The following is a 17,586-nucleotide window of genomic DNA, read 5'->3' as shown; positions in this document are numbered from 1 at the left end:
ACTGATTTTCCCTTTATCTTGTTCACCATTTTACACAATTTCTAAAGACCTGATCTCCACGTGAGTCTCAGCACACTTTAGAATAGTTTTTGTTAAGGAGACCTTTCTCTGTTGATCCCTTGAATCCATCTCTTCCTTCAAACAGATTTCTGTGACCAGTGTTTCCCAAACAACAAAGTACATCACAGTCCTAGAAATGGAAGGCCAAGTGGCTTTTTCGATAAGCAAGAACTCAATTGCACTTTGTAGACACTCCCAGCAGAGGAAAAATACCAAACAGAAAAGGGAAGTGCTCACTGTCTCTAACTTTAGGGAATAAGTGGCCAGGGGTGAGTTTTATGAGATCTGATTGTACAATTCAGAGAATAAAATTTATATACATACATGGTTGTTTACTGTTATTTTCATCGGATCTGCCTAAGTCATCTGCCCATAACATGCCTAGAACTGCTTCCAAGTTCCCTCAACTAGTGGCATATAAAAGCTGCTTTTACAGAAGTCTCCAGTTGCCAGCCTACATATCAGCCAGTGATTTGCATAATCCTTAATACCTCCCTCCCCAAGTCCTTTTTTCAGCCACCTACTGCAAACAAGATCTGGCTCAAGCTTCCCTAAACTAATCCATGCTAACACCATTTAGAAGGGGGACTATTCCGTGTAAGTTGGCACGGCCGAATAAGCTCCCCATTGTACAAACGGCAGTCTTATGAGAAAGACATTAATGAATATGCCGGTGGGGAGAGTCCTCAGCTTCTCAGCTGCTTGCTGGAACCCTAACGCTGGAAGAAACTCGAATGTTTTTTTAACCAAGGTAAGGAATTTAACTCTACCTCCCTGTCTGAATCCTAACAGCTCTTCAAGACCCAGATCAAAAGCAGTAACTTCATGAAGACTGAACTGGCCTGACCCTTCAAGTCTCCTTCCTGACCCCCAATAATCAGTCTCTCTTTTGAACTCAAATACAGTTTTTGGTAATTTTTTATGACCCCTCCCCCAACCTTGCTCAATATATACAGGTTATTTAGAGGCTGGCATTGTGTCTTTGCAAAATCCGTAACTGTAGCATAAACAATACATGCTTCTTGAATGAATACATACATACATACATACATACATACATATTATACATACATGCATGTTTTAAATTTTTTTTTTTTTTTTTTAGCTAACTTCCTATGCTATCTCTTCTCTAGTATCTCCAGGCTTCTGGTCACTCTATTTATTCCCCCTGGAAAACCCTTCCTGCTCACCCTTCCAATCTGCTTAGACCAGAGCTATTGGATCAAAATTTCTGTGATGATGGAAATGTTCCTTATCTGTGCTGTCCAATATGGTAGTCACTGGCCACATGTGGCTACTGAACATTCAAATGCAGCTAGTGAAACTCAGAACTGGAGTTTTACATTTTATTTTATTTTAATGAATTTAAAATTTAAGTAGCCACATGTGGCTAGTGGCCACTGTGCTGAAGAGCACAGGAGCTTGACTCATCCAAGAGGTCTTCCTGGAGAGCCACTCTGGAGGTCTCACTGCCATCACCATGAAGGTGGATTTGACACACACTCTGCACTTGACTTTATCATAACCTTTATCACAATATACTTGGTTGCCTATATATTTACCTGATTCCTCCATTGGACTGTAAGTTCCTATAGGCTTGAGTTATGTCTTATTCATAGTTTTATTCCCAAAGACCAAGTATAATATTGGCATTTTGGATGGGCTCGATATTTTTTTCAATGAAAGGATGAAAAAAGGAATTGATGGCTCAGTGGACTGGTAGAGACATTTCTACATATATAATAAATCTACAAAGCAGATATCTTGGAACCAAGTGAGCTGGGAACTAAGAGATTAATGGTGGTGATGTGACAAATTATCTTTGTCTAAGGAACATGCACAGCTCTTTAGCTTATCTTTCCTTACAAATGCAGGCCCTGTCTTCTGCATAACTGGAACTGAGGAACAACTAGCTTGCAGAGCTCTTGGTCATTAAGCCATGACTGTCCAGACTTGCTCTTTAAGAAAATTCCCAGGAGATAAAATTCACTGCAATGATGAAGTGAGATAAACATGCTTTTGCTGTGATCCCATGTTCTCACATACCCCATACCAGTCTACAGAACAGCTGGACTCATTCATCAGATTTGAAAATAATCAGGTCTTCACACTCTGTTATCACGGGTATGGTTGTTCCAAAGGGTATGTTGGCAAAGAGCCTTCTTAACTATGTCCTAGAGACTCAACCACCTCCATCCAAGGGACTGGGAGGTTCTCCTTCACTAGCATTTCTTCCAAACCCACTTGCAGAGCATAAGGGAAGTTCTCATTCAAACCAATAATGATCCTAGGTGTTGTGGAAAAAAAATAAATGCCAAAAGTTGGCATGGCACCACTCATGTCATTTTAGGGTACATAGCTGAGTCTCGTGGCTAGACATATTCCAAATATTTGTATAATTTCAAGTAATTTGCACAGGCATAGTGAAAGCCTATTTTAGGCAGTGGAATTTAATATATATTTCTTGGTGAGCCTTTCATCTTTTGTGTAATTTTAGCCCTAATATTTTAACATTAAAATATTCCATGTTATAAAATGTTTTCATATTCATATGTTTGTGAACTAACAAACCATAAAACAAGAACATGTGTTTGAGATTCAAAAATAGGCTGCACTGAGCTCTGCTTTTAAAATAAGCTTCTAACTATTTTAAACTTTTTTTAAAGTCATTTTTATTCTTACATATTTCAATTAATTGGTGAATTCAAAGCAACAGCTGTGTAACTCCCAGGGGTTTTCATATCTAAGTCCCTATAAGGAGCAGAGTAATTTAGTGCATTAATCAAAACTGGGAGTTGAATTCTAGAACTGAGTTTACCACAGCTTTGCTGCATGATCAAAGGTAAGGTATTTAATCTCTCTTAGTCTCAGTTTTCTCTTCTATGAGAACTTTGTACAAGTATGTTTTAAAAATCATGAATTAAACCAATAAAAGAAAGAGAAGTAACCTTTGAAGCAGGGGGAAAGGAAAGAAAATAATATATAAAGAGAAAGAGAAATTACTGTGTCCCAGGTACTGTATCAGATGATTTCCCTGTATCACCTCATGTAATCCTGAAAATAACTCTATAAGTGAGGCTCTACCATTATCCCCATTTTACAGATGAGAAAACGAGGAACAGAGAGGTTAAGCAATCAGGTCCTGCAGCTAGGATGTGAAGCCAGGCAGTCTGATTGTAGGGTCTTTGTTCTCAGCCAATGGTTCATTCTACTTCTCAAAGAAAAACAAAAAGCAAACTCATCTTATTCTTAATTCTAGTTGAGAGCTGTGGCTCCCATAAAAGGCTAGCTTGATCAACTGTGTGAAAGGTGGGAAAATGTTGTACGTATCTTAAAATATGAGCTATCAGTCATTATTAACATTATCGTTAAAGGCACAGAGACTTGGTATTTTCCAATTTAACATTCAAGGTTTCAAATACTAAAAAATAACCCTCAAATTCCAGGACCTATAGTAATTTGAACTTTTGCTGGGGTGCAGATTTAAACTACATTTGCTACACAGTTCTGGGCAGGAATACTGTCAGTCTGGCCCTCTATCCAGGGTCAGGACTGCAATGTGGTTTTCTCTGCCTATTGTCCTGGGTACAGGGATGTGATGTGCTACCTGCATGGGTTTGGGGATTCACAGCAATGCCAGGCAAAACTCTCAGGAATGTCAGGGGTCTACTGCTTAAAAAAAGAAGAAGAAGAAAAAAAAAGGAAGCCTAGTGCATAGTTGACACTAATAATAAGTATTTGCCAATTAATTGTCATTGCTTCTACCCCTACTAGAATCCAGTCACCGTGTTGTTTTAGGGTTGCCAAAGCAGAGATCCAGCATGGAAGGGTCAGATTTCAGAGTAGGGTTCAAATCTTCAGTTTGCTACTTGCTGGCTGAGTGATCCTGGGCACTGTCCTCTGAACATCAGCTAATCTGCCTATAAATACAGGGAGATCTATCTATCTATCTATCTATCTATCTAATCTGAATCACTGTGCTATACACCTGAAACTAACATGACACTATAAATCAACTATACTTCAATAAAACAAACAACAACAACAACAACAACAACAAAACAGGGATACCTACCTCATAAGATAGTTGTGAGGATGGAATAAGAGAATACATGTAAATGCCTAGTCTCAGTGCTTTATGTGCAGTTCCTCACTGAATCTTCATAACATGAAAATCACATGGTCACATGGCCCATGATCAGCACTCAATGCATGTTTGATATTATTATATAGTTACTCACATTCATTGATTTGACGGAGAGACATTCTGTGCCAACTATGTGCTAGGTAGTCAGATCCCTCCCCTGAGGGGGCCTGGGCACTAGTAAGGAGGTTACAGTCTGGTTAACATAAGACTCACTCAACCTTAAAATAATACTCCATTAATATCACCCCATGGGAATTAAGCTATTTTATATTTTCAGTTTAACTTTCTTGCTTGAGAATGGATTCAGTGACATTTAACCACTGAGTAATATGATAAAGTTCAATCAATATAAATCCATATACTTCCATCATGGCTGGTGAAATAAAAATGGTCAGAGATTGATTTCTCATAAATGGGATAAAGCAGGATCCATATAATCTACCTCAGATAAGAGTGAGAGACACAAACATATCTTCAGTTTATTTAAGATACTTGGATTTATATTTAAATAAACAAAGGCTTGGTTAGATAAACACAGAAAATGTGGAAGAGCCACATTCATATTCCTAGGGAAGCCAACATTTTTGCAATAAGTCAGTTGAATAACTATAAAAATCAGAAAGCTTAAGGAGATTTTTTAAACTCTCAAAACACTGTACATCCAAGCAAAAGAGTCATGTAAACAAAACAAAACACCAAAGAACTACTAAATATATTTTCAGACATGCACTGAGTTTTAGAAACAAAAATATAATTAGTAAAGTAAGGTAGTAAAGTCAGCTAATTATTAAGAATTTGAAAAATGCAGTAGAGGGAGGATAACCTGCTCTATCATTTGTTCCCTGTATTCCAATACTCACCCCAATGAAGAAAAATTGCATGAAAGTACAGAAATGTATCCAAAAAAGAAAATCAAGTGGCCAACAAATATAGAAAAAGATGTGTAACATTACCATAATGTACAAAATACAAACAAAAACTGGCCAAGATTTTGTATTAAAATGAGAATGTTTAATACTTCTGAAAATGCTATAAGACAGATGTCCTCCTATGTCACAGGAAGGAATGAAAATAAGTGTAAATTTAAAGAAATTTGGCAGTATATATACCAAGTCTTTAAGATGTTTATTCCCTTTGACCTGGTAATCCTAATTCTAGGAATCTATCCTAAGGAAATAATCAAAGATATAATTAAATAATTTCAGATCAGTTTTTTGTTTGATTTATTTTTCTAATCAAAATGTTATTTCTAGTAGAGAAAATCTAAATACCCAGAAATAGAAATAAAGTGAAAATTTTTATGCAATAGCCATAGGATAAATTATACAATTATTAACATGTTTTCAAAAGATATTTAGTGATATGGGAAAATGCTCATAGTATCATGTGAAAGTTTTCAAAAGCAGGATATAAACCAGAAGTCTTATGCAGGGCTTCTCTGCAGAGCTGCACTTGGCTGTGGCTGGCAGAGCCCCCAGATACCGATGCAGGGATTTGGGAAATTGTGGGAAGGATTCTCACCTGCTCAAATATCTCTCTCCCACCCACTTGTCATGGGTCCTGAAATTCTACCACTGGTGAATCAATCATCTGAGTTAAGTCCTACCTTATCCCTGGAACTTTAAAAAAAAAAAAAAAAAAGCCCAAAGCGTGGAGCAGTATAAGTCACAGTACCATCTCCATCTAAATGGGTTTATGACTTTCCTTCCTTCATTCTATCAACAAACATTTACTGGGCACCTAGAACGTGCAGGAAAGATGCCAGCCCTGGGACATGGCATCAAATTGGCCTCTGTTCTCAAGGAGTTCACAGGCTGGCAGTGAGGCAGGTACACAGACGATGACACGTAATAAAGCCTGTACAAGGAATAGATAAACAAGGTGCAAATGGAGTCTACCCCAGCAGAAGGCGTGGCTCCTGTCTACCTGAGGAAGTTGAGAAGACTTTGCAGGAAATGTGATGTGCATTTGAGCTAAGTCTTGTAAAAAAAGGAGGAGTTCAGTTTGCAAAGCGAGGGAAATAGGATAGGAGAGGCAAGGCAGCCAGAAGCCCTCAGAAAAATGCCAGCCTCCTGGGAGGGGCTTTCAGAGAGTGACCATGGTGCGCGGAGCTGAGTGAAGCAGGAGAGGCTGGGAGGGACACAGGACTGGTACCTTGGAAACATGGGCACATTCCCATGCGGAGGTGCCAAAAGGGAGAAGCACAGTCCAGGAAAGGGTGCAAGTGAAACACTTGCCAACTCTGAAATTCTACCCAAGTGCGCTCTTGTTCCCTCTTATTCTTCAGATGCTGGCTCTCTACTGAAATCAGGTTACTGCCTTGCCTCTCTGTTTGCACTTCTAATCTCTAGAATCCAAGGCCGCAGTTGGATGAAAATCTCATCCTCCTGAAACACATCTTCTGTCTGGTGATTGCAAATACCGTTTCAAAATAAAAATACTTGATGTATTATTTTTACTGTTGAGACTCACCACTTCTGAGAACCTAATGATTCATCTTATACTAAGGCAAATAAAATATATAAAATATACAATACTATATAGTACAGCTAGATTTTCAAACAAACAGGGGATAGAAAGACCATTTGAAAGGATACCAACAGGAAAAATACATTCTTGGTTAGTTTTGGATTTGAAGATTGGATTCTCCCTTTTATTTTTTTAACAAAAGAAAAATCCCACACTTTTAGGAAAACTCTGCCTCCTCTATCTTCCCCAATGCCCCCCCCTTCCATCCCCCTCAAGGCACAAGTTTTCTGACAGATCTGTTGTACCTGCCACATAAAAAACCAACTCAAGGCAGACCATCATACCGAAGTGCAAAGCAAACTTTCCTTATTAGTGGTGCTGGCAAAAATCTTGGAAAGTGTAAGCGACATAAATTCCAAGAAAAAGACCAAAATATATCTCTGCAAAGCAGAACTTCCTTGTAACAAGATGTGTAAAATTCCTTCTTTTCCCGCTTGGCTATTCTAACATAAGCTGAACTTATTTGTACAACGTTCCAAAGCAGACAAGGAAACACGCGTGCGCACACGTATACAAACACACAAAGAAGACGTGCCTGAAGACAGTGTGAGAGGGAGTGTTCCAAACCAGACCGACCGTGCGTGGCGTCCTTGCCCAGATGCATCTGACTTCAGGCTTGGGAACGTTAAACAAACACAAAAACAAGAGCCGGCGATGCGCGTGCTGGGCTGGGTGACAGAGGCAGCAAGCAAATATTGGGATTGTATTTCACCTGTTGCCACGGTTACCAAAACAGGGTGGATACTTGCAGAAAGAGAAAGAGAGAGAACTGGGAAGACAGTGAGTCCTAGGAGACTATCTGAATGTGCGTGTGTGGAGCCGCTGGTGAGGGTGGAGATGGGGAGAGCCCAGAGAGGGCCGATGGAAAGGGACATTTCAATACCGCTTTGTGATGGGTGCTCAGAGAGCTCGGTCCCCACTTCACACCAGCATGAAACAGATCTCCAAAAGCCCAAGTAAGATCCATGCAGTCCCAAAAAACACAGCAATGAGAAGTGGGAAGTTTACTTTTGCCTGGTGGCAGGCAAAATCAAGTCAGTTTGTACTGGGTGCCAAGAGAGGCGCAATACTTATCATGAATCCATGCTTTGGATAACCAAGAAGAATAGCTTAGTGGTCTCATGTCAAGACCCCCAAGTCTCAGGAAGAATTATAGAAACTGGACCCATTCCTTCAGGCATTCTGATGATGAACTTCAATTCCCATTGGATATAAAAGGGAAAAGCTGACTGACCCTCTTCTCCCCAGGTACTGACAAGGCTTCAGGAAACACTCCCTTAGAAAATTCACTATCACAGCAACCAGCAGATGACTTTCTCTGTCAACTCCTGACTAGCACATGGAGAGTGAAGTACTATAAATTGAAAACCTGGAATCTGGGTTCTAATTCCCCTTCTTTTGCTAATTAGCTACGTGACCTTAGACCAGCTGTTAACTTGAACTTCATACCTTTGTTTCTCTAAGGAAAGAATTTTGCCAATATAATCCTTTCCTGCTTTGCAATTTGGTGATTCATAAGCAATTGCTAATCTCTCAAATTCTCGTTTTCAAAACAACTATAATCAAATGTATAATCCCATGCGTTTGGGATCCTGATCAGCACACGGAATGTAAATGCTGTAGGAATTTATTCTGTTCTGTAGAAATATAAATACATGGTTGCTAGCCCTTATCAGTGATCTCATAATCTAATCACTTACATTGTACCAAAAAACTCGACACAATGTATTCCTAAATTAAACATTCTACAGTTTAAATGGGCGAAGTGGTAATGGCATGTGAAAGTTTATACTTCCAGCCAAGAGAAAGGAGTCAGGGCTTCTATTAGCTCTTAGAGTTGTGTTGTTTGCTTTTCGTTCTTTAATTCAGCAGTTGTCTTGGCCAGACAGAAATATGAATCAGCCTTCTCTCTGGCGTTTAGATGAAGAGGACTAGAGAAGCTAATAGTTAGGTGGCTGGGCCTAGCTATTAATTTGAGCTTCATCTTATTGATATTTTAATACCACTGAATTTCGCTTTTATAAGAACTTGCTTTGATTCGGAATAAGTTATCATGGGGACTCCAGGGTCAGCATGATATAGTAGAAACAGGACAAAAATCAAAGAAGACTTGGGCTCAGGGCCTGGTTATGCCACTGGATCATGCTGGAAAAGTCACTTAGAACCTCTCTGTGTCTATAAAATGAGGATAGTAATAATTCCCTGTTGACCTTAGAGAATTGCTATGAGGCTCTGAGGAGACAATGTACATGGAAGCACTTTGCAATTTGGAAAGTGCTCTACGAATATGAACTCATAGGACGATCATCCCCACTGCTGGCAAAACATTACGGTTTACGGTCAGGACCAAGGGCCCAATGCCTGGGTTCACATCCCAGCACCATATTTTACCAGCTTGTCTGTTCTTCGTAAGTTACACAACCTCTCAGTTCATTTATAAAATGAGATTAAGAACAGTGCCTCCCTAAGCGTATTGTTTGGAGAATTAAATGAGATAATATATTGCAAGATGCTTGACATAATTTCTGCCACATACACAAGTGATCAATTACTGTTAACAATTACTATTTTCTACCATGGTGTTCTAAGAAGGCAAATTGCCCTTAAAATAAGATCCATCATACCTATTAGTGAAAGCTTAGATTTTCGTGATTATTGTCATAGAATCTTACCTAATTCCTATCCACCTGCATATTGGACAGTGGTTTTTCACAGCACTGAGGGAGAATGATTCTGAAGAGTGGTCATCTTGGTTCAGCCCATCATCGCGTTTTGATCACTGGCTACGGGGACACATGGCTGCTGGCATGATTCGAAAGTTAATGAGAAGAGAGTGTCTGTCAAGTCAACAGCATTTCCTGCCTCTCCACGAAGCTTCTGAGAAGCAGACAGCCTATTTATTCACTGCTTTTTCATTCCTGGACACTTAGGAAGTGAAGCTGGGGATGATTAAAGCAAATAGGCAAATCGCAGAACTGCATTTCTCAAGAGTGCCAGAGAGATGTTACCTGGAGACTGTCTTTTCATGTGTATAAACTTTCCAGGCAACTCCATATGGAGCCAGGCTTCTCTGTGATTTATCTGTTGGACAGTGGGTGGCCAACGGGCACTGTAGGCAAACAGTTATCCAGCTTGATAATTAGGGAGGGGAAAGGCAAACACAAACACACCCAGGTTGACATTCAAAACAAAGTAGAGAATTTAACCATGGATTGCTCACTCTACCACCCCAGTTTTCTTGTCTGCCAATCTGCCAGGAGGAAACCATGAGCCAAAAAAAAGGAGCATTGTTAGTAATTTATCAGTACAGCTGGTGGAAAAAGCACAATTCTGGATAGAAGCGTGAAGGCCTTTGTTGGAGCCCAGCTTTGTGTTTAAATGATGGCTTGATCTCCCTAAGTCTTTACCAGGTTTGGTGTCCTCACTTGTGAAATGAGGAATTGGGCAAGTTCTTCACTAAGTGCCCTCCATCTCTAAGAGGTCTTGACTCTCAATCCTTTTGGTTTCTTTCATTCATTCATTAATGTATATATTTATGTATTCATTGAATAAACTGCAAACCTAACTGTGGATGAGGTATTGACAGTAGGTGACCAAAATACAGCACAATCAATCCACCACAGTGGAAGAAACAGCATTTAGTATTGATTGCTCTCAATTCCTAGGAGGGCAATGATATTCCAAGTTCTGTTTTCTAAGGAACAGACATATTGCTTTCCTCTCAAGGAAAAAATATGATGGATATTGTTTCTAGATGTCTTTCAAACACATCAAATGTCATCAGCTACTCTTTACAAGCTGAATACTTAGCTTAACATTTAACACACTTTATCCTCTCCTTCTTAGCCCCACCCATACCCGCTACTCACTCCATCTCACCCTTATTTCCAGGGCTAGGGTTTGGTTCCTTCTCATAATTTTAATTCAACTCAACTCAATTAAATTCAGTTCTCATTCATGGGGCCTTTCTCAGTACACGGAGCTTACACAATGCAAGGATTATTTTCAAGGAGCTTCCAATCAATCAAGTGGGGGAGACACACATGTAAAACAAGAAATGTCATGATTAAAATGTGTTTGAATAAGAGGCAGTGAGGCTGGAGCAGTCAGTGAAGCCACAGAGCTCTGGTTAAACCAAGAGGTTAAGTTCCATACTAAACAACCACTCCACATTTTTTCCAAGTTATCTGGAGATCTAAACTATCCTTGCCATCCTTGTCTCCCCTTAGTATGTATATATAAATTCACCTAGAAAGAATTTGATTTAATCCTCTGGTTACTGGTACCTGGAAGCTGTGTATTTTTATCAAAGGATCAATGTTGTGATGGAAAAGCTTTGTCATTAGAGTCTGAGACTTTAGCTTTTGCTAAGTGATGTGTCATTGGGCCAGTTTTTTAACCTCTTGGAGCCTCAGTTGCCTCAGCTGTAAAATGGGGACAATATCCCTGTTATGGGGCTGTCCTGAGAATAAAATCAGGTCACAGCTATACATACCTTCTCACTGGTATCAATACTTCCTAGGCTTCCTACCCCTATCCAAATTGAAGGTGGAATCTGGGCAGAGTGGCCAGAGAGGCCTCCATGAATTGTTGTTTATATGCCATCCTCATTTTCACCAGTTCCAATATGAGAGTTGTCATCTCATCATTAAAGAGACTCAAGACAGGTGTATGGACAAGTTCTCCCCACCCCTTATTTAGTTTCCAACCCTATTATTGACTTCTTTAAAAAGAAGAAAAGGGGCTTCCCTGGTGGCGTAGTGGTTGAGAGTCCACCTGCCGATGCAGGGGACACGGGTTCGTGCCCCGGTCTGGGAAGATCCCACATGCCGCGGAGAGGCTGGGCCCGTGAGCCATGGCCGCTGAGCCTGCGCGTCTGGAGCCCGTCCGCAACGGGAAGGGCCACAACAGTGAGAGGCCCGTGTACCGAAAAAAAAACAAAAAAAAAACAAAAAAAAAAAAAGAAGAAAAGGAACACCTTTTTCAAAGTTAGATAGAATTGGTCTAATTCTCACAGATAGAAAGGAACACAAATCTACATAACTCTGAGAGCACCACACCCACTTCACTGCAGAATCACTCGCACCCAGCAAAGGCTAGAAAAACAGGTCCCAGTCTGGTTTGCATTTCCTACCTGCTCTGTCTCCTTCTTCCTCCCCTTTTCCACTTCTCTCTGCTCCTCCTCCTCTTTCTCTCCCTCTCCCCTTTGAGTGTTAGAACTGTCCATCAGGTATCCAGTGAATTTCCTCCTAGCCGACCCCATTTTCAGGGAAGACACCCACCGATCCCAGGAATCTGGAAGGAAGAGCCTATCTCTCTGTGCGGTTAGAAAGATGGAAGGCTCTCAGAGCTCTGAGTCTGCTCTGACCCCCAAACGAAACCCAATATGCACATATTCACTTGCATAATTGTGAAGTTATATGTTTCTTGGCTTAATTCTTCAGAAAAAGATCCATAAAACTAAATTATTATCTGCCAGACTTATGATCAAATCAGCTTGGACAGATGTGATTACAGTACATTGAAGTGTACTGCTTGATACTAATACACATTAAATCAAAAGAAGAACATGTATGATTTTGATTTAAGATGTTTCAGGTTAATGCAAGATGGAGCTTACTGGGGACACCTATTTTGCTCTCTTCCACAATAGAAGTGACTGATTTGGGGCAAAGAAAATGGATGTCTTCTACTGAGCCATCACTTGTCAGACAGCTTCTAATAAAACTGTACCTGTAAAGCAATCCTGTCTACAGCTTTTGTCCACCTCGAGGACCTCTGAATTTCCCCAGAGATTCAGGATGATGGCTTTTGTCAGTGGCCAAGAGGGAGTGTAAAGCGGACACTCTGACAGCACCATTCCCAGGAGACTAGGTCTGCAGCGCTGTGAGGTAGGCAACACCTCCCAGGCAGCTCTCTGTTTTCTCTTGTGCTCTGAGAACACACCCCACACAGTGCCTTCATCACAATAGCCCATGTGTGACCTTTGGAAAAGTCCTTGAAAACAGCGAAACCAGAGTCTTAGTTGAAATCTGGAATCCATTCTAGTCTTACACAGGAAGAAAATTAGGCATAGAACAACAAAGCCCATAGCTCTGAGAAACCTGGGGAGGCTCTGGCTGACATTAACATTGTGGAAGATTTCTTTTCTTCTCTACTTTGTATTTTATAAAAGCTTTCCATCTAAGTAAACCAAAGCTGCTAGAAAATATTGTACAGTTAGTAGACGGCAATAACGGGTTTCTCCAGTGAATAAAGCAAGCAGAAATCAGAATAGGGACGCTCAGTAATGTATTAAAAGTCATTCACTTAACACTTTTCCAAGCTACTAGGTAAATGCTCTTCTTCCAAAATATAAGCGGCCAATATTACAATTTTTCCCTTTGGATTAACAGTAATCCATATTTGTATTGGCAATACCCGGGTTAGGCGTGGAAGTTTGGAGAAGGGGGAAAAGCTGTATCTACTTCATGATACAGCTGGTTTGCCCAGACTTCATGGATCTGGAAATATTCATTCACTTAGAACATGAATCAGCAGAGTAGTATGCCTGCTCAACATTTAACTCAACGAACATTTACAGGGTAACACTATTTTTATAAGTACAGCACAATTCTCCCTTTTGTCTCCTGCTGATATCATTCACTATTAATCTGCCATATCATATGTTTTTATTTCATACATATAAATAACTATAAACCTGTGCTCCCTTTAGAAGCATTTTCCTTCTTTGCCAGCAAGAAGAGGGGTAGGACACTTCAGAGTCAAGTGGTGGCATAAAATCCAGTGAAACTCAACTGCAGGGAAATTTGGTTTGGAATTATGTTTTAGAATCTACCTCAAGTTTGTCTGGGAGGTCCCTCAAAAGGGATACAGACCCTGAACTAAACTAGGTGATTCAGAAATAATCCAGCTGGGGGAGTAGCATCTGATGCTTAGACCCAGAACTTATTCATACACATGAATAACATAATTTTATTTTTTTCTTAAGTACCGTCACAATTCATTTTTTATTTTCCTTTAAAAAAATGTAAATGGCATTACTCTGGTCTCCAAAACAGATGCCAGTTTGGACTTTACTCTGCCAGCAAGTATTTGGTTTGGCTCAGCAGGGCTTGAGTTGAAAAAATATTTGCCGATTCCAAAAAGATTTAACGAGCTTTGCTGAAGCTGCTGGTGCCATTTGGCATGTCACAGGGACTGTGGCACAGCAAAGAGAACTCTCCCAACCGCAGATTTTATTTGCCCAAGGTAGCCAATACTGGGAGTTCAGTTGCTTCCTTGGGCTGAGAAGCTGCAAGTGAAACGAGTGAAGTTTCCAAGAGAACGTGACCAAAGCAGGCTCCAAAAAAGCTTGCTGCCATTGAAAACGAAGTCACTGGGTATTGATGGCTAATTTTCAGAGATGTCAATAACATCCTCACCCCAGCCATTAGACAGGGTCCCTAACGTTGTCAGTCAGCAAACCAAATAAATCTCCAACTTCTAGCAAAAGCTCTCTATCCAATATCAGATACTAAAAACTTTGCTGCAGTGTATTTTGTTGACATCTGAGACCTTACTAACTGTGGTGTCAGAATTTGTACGAAAACTGAATGACCTACTTCAAATAACTGCACTAAATATAACCAGCAAACTTACTTTATATGGCCAAGATCGACATGCATTGCTTTTATTAATATTTGGTAGAATAGAAATGCATGAATCTATCACTTTGATTGCAAGGACTGACCTTACTGCACAGCAGTCTCATACGTTAAAAGTCACTGAAGTTGTCACCTGAAATCACACATTTCAGTATAAGCTGCAGTTACCACGTGAGAAAACAAGGCACTGGTCCTTTCAGCTCAATGTCACAAATGGTGACTATAACAAAAACTGAAAAATATTTTCATAGTAGTATGTGCTTAAAAATCACATGTCTGTCTTGGTGGCCGTGGGGACAGGAAGAGTGGCATTGAAACTGTGACTACCTGGAAGGAGAGAAACTCTAGATTGTTTTTGCTAATTTCACTTTCTGAGCAAATATACACATATTTGGGTGCATCCCCCCTCAACTCTTATGGATTTCCCCAAACTTCCAAAAGTCCCTTTCACTAAGGCCACATGCTGGTCCAATGTTTGTTATATGAGCATCCAACGCCAAGGTTCAGTAACAAATAGCCTCAAAGAGAGAGCCAAGCTCTGCACAGCTTTTCCACAGAAAGACCTATTCACTGAAACAAAGACAGAACCATCTACCTGACTTAACCGAAGTTTGCAAGTCAGAGCAGAAATCAAAAGAAAGAAAAAGTCATGAAATAACAAAAGGATGATTTTAACTGTTATTTACCATTTTGGCTTCTGAATGCATTGGCTGGACTTGGGGAGAAGCACAGGGGTTGCTGAGATTTGGACCTTGCATTCCCAGGAGGTTGGAGTTCACTGACATTTGTCTCTCCATCTAAGAGAAAGGAAAGTAACAGAATCAGAAGTCTGAGAAAGGCAGTCTAGGTCATAGACAAAGCTGCATTTCTCTTTCAAATGGATCGTTTAGAATTTCTGTGAATAACTCCCGGCAAAGCCTGTGGTTTGCTGAAGGGTAAACAATATACTCCTGAGCCCTGAACTCAAGCACATCAAAGAATCATCCAAAGCTGTGCCTTCTAGAGAATACACCCGATGCCAAAGAGAACTACGTGTTGTCATGGTAGATCATTTCCAAACAAAAGTATGCAATACTTCCACTTTCGAGAACACTCCAAATACTACTCATCATGCTTATTTTTATAGCTACACAGAATAACATATGCATAGAGAAATGCTGGAAGGATACAGAATATACCAAATGGTTATCTCAGGTTATCTGTGGCTTTTTTGGTCACCCTAAATTTTATACAGAAACGTGAACCATTTTAGCAAGAAGAAAAAATTCATTGAAAAAGCCACCCTCTTAAAGATGACGTGTCTTCCTGTCTCTCTAACTCATGATCACAATCAAAATGATCCAGCAGAGGTATCTGAGCTGCTGCCCCTGGAACATCTTCTCTTCCCTGTTAACCGTGTCTGACTACACAGGAACAGTTTTAGGCCTCACAGCAGGGCTAGGGCTCTGGAAAGATGAAGAAAGCAGTCAGGGTGCTGAAGACTCGTGATCAATGCCCCCCCTACACTGTCCTGCTGGCCTGCCCTAGTGTCTAGAATTAACATTCAAATATCTGAATTGAGTTCTGGCATTTTTTTTGGTAACATCTTTATTGGAGTATAATTGCTTTACAATGGTGTGTTAGTTTCTGCTTTATAACAAAGTGAATCAGTTATACATATACATCTGTTCCCATATCTCTTCCCTCTTGCGTCTCCCTCCCTCCCACCCTCCCTATCCCACCCCTCTAGGAGGTCACAAAGCACCGAGCTGATCTCCCTGTGCTATGCGGCTGCTTCCCACTAGCTATTTATTTTACGTTTGGTAGTGTATATATGTCCATGCCACTCTCTCACTTTGTCCCAGCTTACCCTTCCCCCTCCCCATATCCTCAAGTCCATTCTCTAGTAGGTCTGTGTCTTTATTCCCATCTTACCCCTAGGTTCTTCATGACCTTTTTTTTTTTTTTTCCTTAGATTCCATATATATGTGCTAGCATACGGTATTTGTTTTTCTCTTTCTGACTTAACTTCACTCTGTATGACAGACTCTAGGTCCATCCACCTCACTACAAATAACTCAATTTTGTTTCTTTTGTCTCTGGGGCGCATCCCTGTTAAAAAGTAAATACAGAAAAATCTCTATTTCAATCAAGGAAGGGTGCGTCTGATTCATATTTTCTGTTTAGTAGAAAATTAGCACTTTTTGAAGAACTAGAATAATGCTTAATAAATACTTAATACTGAAATCCCACAGAAAATAATTTGACTTTCCTCAGGGGGGAAATAGTTTCTTCAATGCAAGAGTTTTTCCATTTGCCAAAGGATGGAAATGAAAACAATGGTTGGAAATTTTAGGGAACCAGGTTTCTGCTCAGTTAGCCTAAGTAGTCTTAGAAAATACAGAGTTCCTTATCACTGGAGTTTGTCAAAGTGTGGGGGATGGAAACCTCACAGACAAGAGTTGAGAGTAACAGTTGAACTAAATGACCCTTTACCATTGTTGGGACTCTATCACTGCAATTCCTGCTGTGTCCACCCCAAGGGCAGGGGTGGGGGGGTATAGTTATGACACCCATGTGTGGATTGGCAGAGGTGCCTGCCTAAAGCCTCTCATGAATGACTGGGGCACATTTCCTGTCACAGCAAAGCACCATCAGCCTTACCTTGGCCAGAATTAGTTTATCAGTGATCTAGCAATGTATGAATATGTGAAATTGTTTCAAAAGGAGCTACTTAATGAAGGAGAACTTTCTAGAGCACTCTAGCAAAACCTTTTACAGCACCAATTCAACAAAATAAAATAGAGTTGTCCCTCAGTATCCTCTGGGGATTGGTTCCAGGACCCACCTCTGATACCAAAATCCAAGGATGCTCAAGTCCCTTATATATAAAATGGCATAGTAACTGCATAAAACTTACACACATTCTCCCTTATGCTTTAAATCATCTCCAGATTACTATAATACCTAATACAATGTAAATACTATGTAAATAGTTGCCAGCACTTGGCAAATTCAAGTGATGTCTTCTGGAACTTTCTGGTATTAAAAAATATATTTTCGGGCTTCCCTGGTGGCGCAGTGGTTGAGAGTCCGCCTGCCAATGCAGGGGAAACGGGTTCGTGCCCCGGTCCAGGAAGATCCCACAAGCCGTGGAGCGGCTGGGCCCGTGAGCCATGGCCACTGAGCCTGCGCATCCGGAGCCTGTGCTCCGCAACGGGAGAG

At 40.4% G+C, this 17,586-nt stretch overlaps 1 protein-coding gene across 2 annotated transcripts in view; it reads right to left on the bottom strand.

Annotated features, from left to right (window-relative positions):
• The window catches only part of CREB5 (cAMP responsive element binding protein 5), a gene marked incomplete at its 5' end in the record, with an annotated part of 330,757 nt that overhangs the window by 81,080 nt on the left and 232,091 nt on the right, over window positions 1-17,586 (bottom strand). For both annotated transcript variants that reach the window (XM_079711137.1, XM_079711136.1), the window contains one exon: window positions 15,069-15,179. In XM_079711137.1, the coding sequence (XP_079567263.1) occupies window positions 15,069-15,179 (111 nt within the window). The remainder of the gene's footprint in view (window positions 1-15,068; window positions 15,180-17,586) is intronic.

This window comes from Hyperoodon ampullatus, assembly GCF_949752795.1.
Source record: "Hyperoodon ampullatus genome assembly, chromosome: 9".
NCBI classification, from domain to species: domain Eukaryota; kingdom Metazoa; phylum Chordata; class Mammalia; order Artiodactyla; family Ziphiidae; genus Hyperoodon; species Hyperoodon ampullatus.
Note: the sequence above shows the minus strand (reverse complement) of the source record. Positions and strands in the feature narration are given on the sequence as shown.